At 50.4% G+C, this 10,475-nt stretch overlaps 1 protein-coding gene across 1 annotated transcript in view; it reads right to left on the reverse strand.

The window, feature by feature from the left end:
• The window catches only part of myt1lb (myelin transcription factor 1-like, b), a 56,075-nt gene that overhangs the window by 43,118 nt on the left and 2,482 nt on the right, over nucleotides 1–10,475 (reverse strand). Inside the window, 1 exon segment of the mRNA XM_062523000.1 lies at nucleotides 10,297–10,359. Coding sequence (XP_062378984.1) covers nucleotides 10,297–10,359 — 63 coding nt within the window.

The following is a 10,475-nucleotide window of genomic DNA, read 5'->3' on the forward strand; positions in this document are numbered from 1 at the left end:
TGAGCCGGGGAGATGGGCAGACAGACAGGCATGCAGACAGCAGAGAGGGAGAACAGAGAGGGGATCTATTTGACAGACAAACAGCCAAGAAGGCTGAGTCGCAGACCGAGGCAGGAAAGAGAGAGAGAGAGAGAGAGAGAGAGAGAGAGAGGAAGATGAAAGAGGGCAGAAAGAGAAAATATGGGGAGGAAGCACAAAAGAATAAATGGAGTGTGTGTGCAAGAGAAAGAAAGAGAGGAAGAGGGAAAGAAGAAGATAAAGGGAGAGTGATAGTGCCAGAGAGAGAGAGAAAGAGAGCAAGGGAGAGAGAAAGAAAGAAGGGAGGGAGTGGGAGTGGGAGTGGGAGAGAGATAAATGATGCTGAGCCTTTCGGGCGGGCCTGGGCTCTGGCTGCAGCCTGACTGAATGTGAATGAGCCTCCATGCTCCAAGCCTCCCAGCAGCAGCAGCAGCAGCAGCGGTGGTGGTGGGAGCAGTGGCTGTGGCTGTGGCTGCAGCGGTGGCTGCCCTGGGACTCCTCCTCATCCCCAGCACTGCCTGCCTGCCTGCTGCCTCTCAGCGCCCACTCTCCTCTCCTCTCCTTACACAACCACCAGTCTCAGCAGCCTCAGCAGCCTCAGCAGAGAGAGGCCACCGCAATGACCCTGACCCTGACCACCATGACGAGGAGGAGGAGGAGGATGATGATGATGATGATGGCGGTGAGGACGGCGATAGCGGCCCTGGGGTAAGGGACAGCTCTCCCTCCGTGCTGGCACGGCTGACTGATGCCACGCGGCTCCCAGGGCGACGGCGCTGGCAAATGGGCTCTGACACCTCAACCACCACAGGCTGTCCCTGCAGCCCTCTCTCTCTCTCTCTCTCTCTCTTCCTCTGCCTCTCCCTCTTTCTCTCTCTCTCTTCCTCCCTCTCTATCTCTCTCTCTCTCCCTCCATCTCTTCCTCTCCCTCCCCCTCTCTCTCCTCTCTTCCTCCCTCTCTTTCTCCCTCCCTCTCTCTCTCCCTCTGTCTGTGCTGTGTCGGCGCAGCATCCGTGCCCGTCTCTCCTCAGGACTGCTGCTTAATTACAGCGCGGGTGGCACCCCGGGTCCTCTGGGTGCGGCGTGCGGCGCAGGCAATGTACTCTCGCAGCACCCAGGTGAGGTGACTCTCCAGTCACGTACTGTAGGAGGCCATTAATTATTAAGAGCAGCAGAGAGGGGTGGAGAGGGAGGGGTGGAGGTGGGGGGAGCCTGCGGTGTATGCTGTACCCTAAGCCCTCTCCAACACCATGCTGCTGAAAACCCAGCAGCTCACTCTCTGTCTTTCTGTCTCTCTGTCTCCACCTTCCATCCAGCTCAAGCAGTGTTTCCATGAAGGAAACGGACATCTCTGTGTGTGTGTGTGTGTGTGTGTGTGTGTGTGTGTGTGAGTGAGTGGGTCGGTCATGCTAATAGAAGAGGAAGCCATATTATAGCATATCAACATGTGGCCTGAGAATAGTGTCCGTCCCTTTGCCGGCCGCACATGGCAGACCGACACAAAAACACCTCGTCCGGCGCCGAGCGCTCACAACGCCGCGGCTCAGCATCAGATCAGCGCGCGGGGCGTCCAGCCCTGCAAAATCTCCCTCACCAGAGCTTAGCCTCGGCCTCCACCCACCCCGGGGCCCTGCGCTGCGCCGCGCTGCGCCGCTGTCCTAGCCTGCTGGTGTTTTTGGGCCGGGCTACCTCCCTCGCCTGCTCCCCCCAGCTCCCTGACATTGATGTAATTTGGTTGGCAGGCGTGGAGGAGGAGGAGGAGGAGGAGGAGGAAGGTTGGGGGGGAGGGGGGGGGGTATGGGGTGAGAGGGTCATAATGTGCCCGACTAGTGGAGGGCCTGCAGCGGCCGACTGCATCCCTCCCAACCCCACCAGCCCACCACCCACACACACACACACACAAACATATACACACACACACACACACGCACACATACACACTAACCAGCCCCTCCTGCCCATCCCACCCCCCACCAACCCCCCCACACACACCCTCTCCCCACACGCACATGCACACACACACACACACACACACACACACACACACAGCCCCATAAGCTGGCATGCTTAGCACTCACAACACATGATCTTTTATTCCCTTTGATGTTTTTTCTCCTTCGGGAGGCGGATTTAACCAAAAAAAAAAAAAATTGAAAGAATGAAAGAAAAAAAACAAGGGATGAAAAAAGACAGACAAAGCATAAACACCACCTGTTTATCAGAACATTAGTACAGTGGAAGGTGGTGGCTGGCTTGTCAGAAATAACAAACACGGCAGATGAAAACAAAAAAGCCCCCCCCCCCAAAAAAAAAAAACACAAAAAACAAAAGGGAGATACATGGCAGCCGAGTGAAATGGAGAGAGCACCATTGAGCACAAAGGGGACCCTGGTTTTCACTTGGAGCGTATTTTAGGCATGTGAACACCATGTACCAAAATGAATGCCAAGTGTCAGGAATCACAACAGTGGTAGCCACACTCGCGCTGCATCATGTGATTAACAATGCATGATTGCCACCCAACGCTAAGGAAAATATACTTTTCCTTTTCACCTCAGGTGAGAATTTATTGCCAGCTAGGCTTCCTCACTCTCCCTGCCACTTACTGTGCCTCACAAAGGAATTTGATTAGACTCCGGGAACGGCGCCCATTGTTCAGGAATCCATCCTGAGCCATTTGACTGCAGACGTGCAGTAACAAAGTCTGATCAAATTAAACCTCCAATTAAATATGGAAATGCGGGTGGCAGTGACAGACATGTCACAGGAGGGGGCTGATATGGTGCTGGTGCTGATGGTGTGTGTGTGTGGGGGGGGGGGCTCTTCATGAGGTGAGGGGCTGATGGGGGGAGGGGGGCTGGTTGATGGGGGGAGGGGGGTGTATGAGGGGGGCTGGTTGATGGGCCAGATTTTGATTAATGTGACCTTATCTGGATTTGCACGAGGAGCCACCCGGCTGGATGCGTGTGTGCGTGGGAGGGTGGCGAGAGAGTCAGGCGAAGTGGGGGAAAGAGTGTGGGTAGGGATATGGAAAGAGGGACAGAGAGAGAGAGAGAGAGAGAGAAAGAGAGATGCCTGTGTGTGTGTGTGTGTGTGTTTATGAGAGAGAGACAGAGAGACAGACTGCCCTCTTTTTTAATTTTCCAGCATTCATTCCTCTCTTTTGCTCTACCTCTCCCTCTCCCTCCCTCCCTCTCTCTCTCTTTCTCTCTCTCTCTCAGCCAGCAAGGTGCAATGCTGTGCTAGCGCCGTGCCAGTACCTGGCTGCGTGCCAATGCTTTTAGTGAGTGCTATCTGTCAAGGCATGAATAATACAGGCCCCAGGCTGTCGGCGGAATCCAAATGAGGTATACATTGGTGTGGGGAGGGGTTAGAGAGAAAGGGAGAGGGAGAGACACAGAGAGAGAGAGAGAGAGAGAGAGAGAGAGAGAGAGAGAGAGAGAGAGAGAGAGAGAGACAGAGAGAGAGAGAGAAGGAGAGAGAGAGAGAGAGCACTCGACTTCAGTGCCTGAAACACGCTCCCGTCAAGACAGGCAATTATTCAGACCCAGCTGCAGCCATGGCAATCAAGAGCCCCAGCTCAGGGCTACCGTGAAGGTAGAAAAAAAGCAAACCGATAAATAGAAAAATAAAATAAAATAAATAAATAAGAAATCAGCTGTGAATTGAAAACCGATACAAACGTCTCCAAATGAGTCTCTAAACGTCAATATTCTGCCAGCATTTGGCATAATGAGCAAACGCCTTTCTTCTCCTCAATTGATGGTAATTGCAGTCATTCAGTGGGGTACAGAAGAGGCTGAGAGAGGTATGGAAGCCTTGTTATTGTGAGTGTCTGCTGATGTGTGCTGATGCGCCCGTGTGTGTGTGTGTGTGTGTGTGCGTGCGTGTGTGTTTGCGTGCCTGTTGTGTGTCTCTGTGTTTGCGTGCCTGTGTGTGTGTGTGTCTAGGTAGGTCATGAATGACATCAGCGTTCACTGTGAGTGGTTGCGGTGGTGGAAGTGGTTGTTCTTGGTTGTCTGTAAAGGACCACATAAGGCCTGCGTGTCTGCCCCCCCCCCCATCCCCTCTCTCTCTCTCTCTCTCTCCCTCTCTCTCTCTCTCGAGGTCGGACGAAAGCAGGTTGTGAATCATGAAGCACATTAGCCGTTAGCTCAAGAGGTTAATCATCTCTTTCTCTCTCGCAGACAGCCACAGCACACGGACATAAAAAAATCATAATCTTTATCATGAGCTGCAGACACACTGTACTCTGCTGGGCTAACACACAAAGGTCGTCCGCATTATGCCTATCTACGCTTCAATAATTAGCTTGCATTCAAGCGTGAATTAGCAAGCATATGAGCCCATCTGTCACTGGACATTATGTCTCCACGCCACTGTACGTATAGGAAGAGCTAAAGCTATAGTTTGGCGTGACGCGCCGTCACCGGTGTAACTTTGACAAAAGAGAAAGCCTGGGAGGGGTACTATTTCATCCCCCGTGGTCCTCTGAGCACAGGATGTACTGTGCCGCGGTGGAACCAGCAGGTGAAAATAGAACGCTTCCTAATGATCCTGCTGTCTTATTAACAAATAATAACAGCGCTTCTTTGTTTTTACCTCTCCGCACATGAATTATTCAGCCTTCACAGATTTTCTCATGATTCATTTACGGTGCATCATGTGTAAGCTGGAAACGAAATGTCACCCAAAACATGGTTGTAAGACAAAGCAGAGTTGTGTGTATGCAGTGTGTGTATCAAGTGTGTGTGTGTGTGTGTGTGTGAATGTATGTATTTGTGCATACGTAAAATGCCCATATGAACAAGCAGTCACAGTCATTTGTAGAGAAACCGTACGGCTTCTCTTTGTCCTCCAGTGTTTTTGATTGATTACAAGCTTGAAATAGATCACAAGTCAAATGGGAAATCTGAATAGCATTAAAATTCATATTGCCTGATTTGTGAGCAGAGCTGTGCGCTTACACAACACTGGGAGAAGGTGAATGCAGATTCCTCCGAAAGCCAATGGAGTTTTAAATAGACACTGTGCTGATATATTCTCACAGTGTTCTGTGCTGAGTGTTTTACAAGAGTTTCTACCAGACAGTGGAGCCACTTTGCCAAGTAGTTCAGTGTTTCTGGGCCTACAGTACCTTTCCACTCATTCACGCATTCACTCATGCCCTCACTTACACACCCACACACACACACACACACACACACACACACACACACACACACACACACACACACACACACACACACACACACACACACACACACACACACACACACACACACACACACACACACACACACACACACACACACACACACCACAACCTTACTATCAAAACACAATGTAGCCGTCTGACTTCCCCACCCACATGGTTCTGCTTTACCTAATTGGGCCTGATGGCTCGAGCCCCCTTTCAACGTGCGTCTGAAAGACAGCGCAGGGGTCGAGGTGAGCGTATTCATTAGATTTAATGACACTGTGGGGACGCTGAACCTGGTTCAGAGGCGCCGATCTGACCCCTGTTGCATCACCCCGGCTCCCCCCCGGGGAGAGAGGCAAGGTCGCGAGAGCCGGTGAGGTGGTGGTGGTGGTGGTGGTGAGCGGGGGAGATGGGGCTCCTCAGGCCCCGGTGTTTGCCCATTTGGTGGCTTGATTAGCCTCTCGGTGGAAATTGCGGGGCTGGAGGAAGGTCCTCAGGCAGGATTGGGGGGCCGTGATGGCCCTGGAGTAGGGCTATCGTGCTGGAGGAGGGCTATGTGCCTGAGCCGGAGAGGGCTCTGCCGGGGTCGCGCCTGCTGCCTCCAATTGCCAGGGCTGGAGTAAGGTGCTCGTGAGGATGCTGGCTGTTAATGGACATGGAGTAGGGAGTCCCTGGAGTACGCCATCTCTGCACAGGGAAGAGACGAGGTCTGGAGCACAGGGGTCTCTCTCATTCTTTTGCTCACTCTCTCTTCATCTCTCTCTCCCTCTCTCCATCTCTTCTTCTCCTCTCCAGATAAAGGGTGTGACAGCTGTTTGGCTTTAGTGCTCTCACAGGGAGGGGAGGCGATGGCCAACTATTCACAGCCATGTCCTCTAGAAGCCACTTCAGACTTATACCGGGGTACTCCAAAATAAATTAGTATGTGTGCGTGTGTGAGTGTGTGTGTGTGTGTGTGTGTGTGTGTGTGTGTGTGTGTGTGTCAGTGTGTGTGTGTGTCTGTATGTGTGTGTGTGTGTGTGTGCTAGGAGTAAAACAAGCCCTTGCCTAGAGGTGAGGCTGCTATTCTCTCTATTGACCATGTGGGTATGAGTATGTGGGCTCACACACTGTCATTCTCACACGTGTTACAGAGCTACGTGACAGACCTTGGACAAAATATTGAGCTGTAGCACAGTAAGATGCACTTAGTGCGCTCTCTTCTGCCCACTACTCACACACTCGCGTCCTTTCACTGTGGTCATATGCGACTGGACTGGGCATTAGAAGTTTGCTCTCAAAAGGAGTAGTTGTGTTTGTCTGTGAAAGTCCAGGATGTGCTGGGGAATATGATTTGGTCGTTATGCTGCTGCCGACTGGAGATGAGGCATGACGGTCTCAGGATGGTGTTTGCATTGTAAAGCTTTTGGGACGCTGGCTCAGATGACTCAGGAAGCATGTGCAGCTACCTGCAATGTCTCATCTCTTTGCTGTGCGCAGTCCACACGGGAGAGAGGAGATGTGTGTCTGTGAGGGTGTGTGTGTGTGTGTGTGTGTGTCTGTGAAGGTGTGTGTGTGTGTGTGTGTGTGGTGAATTGGGGGGGGGGGGGGGGGGGGTGAAGAGAGAAGTGAGTGCACTACTAATTCTCTTCATAATTACTGAACCACCAGTATCCACCTCCACCACACTCTGTCTCTGCCTCCCTCTCTCTCTCTCTCTCTCTCACCCCTTTTCTTTCTATCTCTCTCTGACTGGATCTCTCTCACTTCTAATATGTTTGCCATTCATCATCTCTGTCGCCTATTTTTTCCCCCCCTTTTCCGTGAGCCAGAGGTCCATCAAAGGTGTAATTTGTCTGAGGCAGCGCAGTAATTCCGCCGCTGGTTCACGGGGGCGTGTTGACCATGCCCCAGAAAGGAGCGGAACTTGTCCATCACGCTGCCCATGGAGTGTGCACTGCAGTAATAACACACCTGGCCCTGAGCAGACCGCATGGGTGCTGGTGAGTCCTTGGTGTGCTGGCCATGCCAACCTCATGGAGGATGAGCACGCTTGTGTTAACGTCCCTCTTGAGATGCGCTTTTGAAAACGCATCAGATTCTACGCAGAATGCATTCAAGCACGTTCGAGGCCTTGATTGTTATGAGACTTGGACTCGAGCCATCGCCACACAAAGATCTTGGTATAGTGCAGAGAGCATTGAGACCTTACAATGTTCATTTAATAACAACCCCCTTTAATGCAACCAAGGAAATATAGACTATAGCAATACTGGGACACATGAGGGCATGCCCGATCACAAGGGTCTTTTCATCTCTCTGATTAAGACGTGTATACAGGCCCTCAAAGCAACAATCAGCTGGATCAAGAGGCAGTTGATACCTATCACCATCTATTGGAATGTAATGATAATGAATGGAGAAAACATTGGCCTTCACAATGTTTCCAAAGCAGATGTGTGTTATTATATTTGAGGGAAATATGAGGCTGAGTACATTATACAATAGATTGCAGTTTTACGTTACACATAGTTATGTAAATGGAGAGCTAGATTTTGAATGTGAACTGAAACACCATTATATTGCCATTTAAACAGTCAAATATAATATTCACTGTGTCATTATTATGAGCTCACTATGTTTGGAATGTGCTAGAAAGGGAGGATCAAGCGACATATAACCAGGTGATAGTACAGGATGGAGATCTATTCCTTTTTCTTCTATTTTTAACTCTATAAGCCTCCACTGAAAAGAGCTTACACCAGCAGTTCCAGCCCTATAGTGGGATACTGGGTTATCTCTGGCTCCAAGATGTACAACAAATAATTGTGCGGCGCGAGAGCACGGGTGCAGTTCTCCAGAGGTTCCCTGGCGCTGGCACCAGCTTATTAGCACAGCGCTACGCTGCGCGCCGGAGAGATAGCGCTATCCAGGCGCCGACATTTAAAATATGCACAAAGAAGGCAAGGCACATCTTGCCACACACTAGTCACATCTCCAGTGCCGGTGGGAATTCACCCACCAAAACACTGAATATAGCTATATTTTAAACAGGCACGGGGCCGCGATGCACGGCAAAATGATTAGCATTTCTACACGCGGGCATGCGTGTGTGTGTGTGTGTGTGTGTGTGTGTGTGTGTGTGTGTGTGTGTGTGTGTGTGTGTGTGTGTGGAGGGGCCGTTTTGGTGGTGGTGGCGTATGGGCAGGACGTGGATGGGGGAGCGAGGTTTGAGAGTATCACTTGCATGCCCGCACGGAGCGAGGGAAGAGGACTAATTAACATATTAATGATCCCACCTTCTTTCAGTGGCTTCTGTCGGATAGTCAAAACACTTTGATAAGCATGCAAATGAGGACGACGCCATCTGAAGTAGAAATTAGCTCACAGAGGCGGCCAGAGAGTGAGAGAGAGAGAGAGGCAGAGTGAAGGAGAGAGAGAGAAAGAGAAAGGGAGCGAGTGAAAGAGAAAGGGAGAGAGAGAGAGAGAGAGAGAGAGTGAAAGAGGGAGAGTCCCAGGCGTGGGGCTGGATTGAGCCGTTTGTGTTTGTTTTAGTTATCTTTAATTATCTGCCACACGGTGGGTGGCTGAACCCCTGCCACGTCACGTCACGGTGGCGGCAGAGAGGGGTGATGCGTTGCATGGCAATGCCCTCTGTCTAATTCTGCCCTCTCTCTCTCTCTCTCTCTCTCTCTCTCGCTCTCTCCCTCCCTCTCTCTCTCATTCTCCATCATTCTCTCTCTCTCTCTCTCGGTTTCTTTCATTCGCACTCTCTCTCTGTGGAGATGGAAATCAATACGGCTGAGAGCTCGCCTGTCCATCAAAGATACAGTGGCCTTCAAAATGGCTGCTGAGGGGGGGGTGGGGGGAGGGTGGGGGTGGGCGACTGAGGACTCAGATCATTTCAGCTGGGACGCGGTCGTGGCAAGGACATGGACGCAGCACAATGGGACGTCTCCCCCACAATGCTCTATTTGGAGCAAGGACATGTTCAACAGGCACGTAGCTGGAACTAACCATTCACGAGATAGCCCTTTATATTCCACTATTACCCTGAATAATTAAAGCACCTCATTCATTTGATCACATCCTGCCGGGCTGTATTTCAGAACCATTTCGGAGAGCCCACAGATTCTGGTCCCTTCTAAAGCAACACCCCTATCTCCGTCTATCTCACTGCTATGCTAAAACAAAGTCTGCTCCCTGCTGCCAGCTTCCACATAAACACGGGAGCTGAGGGGGCTTAACAACCGCTGTTAGCATTAGCAAACGTTCTTGTCCAACCGCTGAGCACCTCTCTGGCTTCTCGCAGGCTATCAGCGAGTGGACAAGCCAATCAAGACAGCCTGTTATTGGAGATAAGTAAAAAATGAATAAACATAAGGTTGACATGATTAATTCTACTGCAGTCACACTGAGTGACTTGCAGGGATACTTAGCATAAATACATTTGAGAGTGGGAAGCTTGGAATGTGTGCCCAAAATACGGTACTCTCTTTACATAAAGATGAAGTGAAGCCCAAGCATGGTATATTCCCAATATAGGAACCATAGATGTAATGGATTAAATGCGTATGTACTGAAAAACATGACAAATCTGGATAAGGGAGTCTGTGTCAAGACTATATGGTGTGTTGGAACCTGGTAATCACTATAAGAAAGCCAAGGATGCCATAGAAAAAAGAATTAAATACACTAAACATGGTTCATGTATTAACATGCAAATGATATTAATATATGTAGAAATATTAATGCTGTTAGAAGCCCTGTGAATCCTGCCAGGAAGACACCACACTTGGCACGACAAAGCTATCTGGCTTTGAGGGATAATAGTATTTCAAGAAGTGAAATCCCTTAAAGGAAGCCATGGTGTGGATAATGTAGACCAATTATCAAAATGCCACTAACATCACATGTAGAGGTGCAACAGGATTTTTAATGGCCACAGGTGCAGCGGCCGCACCATGTAATTTTATCCACAGGGAATAAATCGGGCGGCGACGGATGCGCTTGTTGATTGGTGTTTTGTGTGTTTTGGCGAGGACAGCTGCAGCAGGAATGCATGTCTGTGTGTAGGGAGAGGAACCAATCGTTACCTTCGGTGTCTTGCATATTTTCCACTGACGTGCCCACTCCCGTCACAACCCGGTGTTGGGCAGCTAAAATGACAAGAGACACAGACTGAGAGTGTGTGTGTCTGTGTGTGCATGCGTGTGTGTCAGTACACCAGCAGTTTGTGTGTCGTGTACCAGCAGTTTGTTTGTGTGTGTATGTG

This window comes from Sardina pilchardus, chromosome 20 (assembly GCF_963854185.1).
Source record: "Sardina pilchardus chromosome 20, fSarPil1.1, whole genome shotgun sequence".
In the NCBI taxonomy this organism is placed as follows: Eukaryota; Metazoa; Chordata; class Actinopteri; order Clupeiformes; family Clupeidae; genus Sardina; species Sardina pilchardus.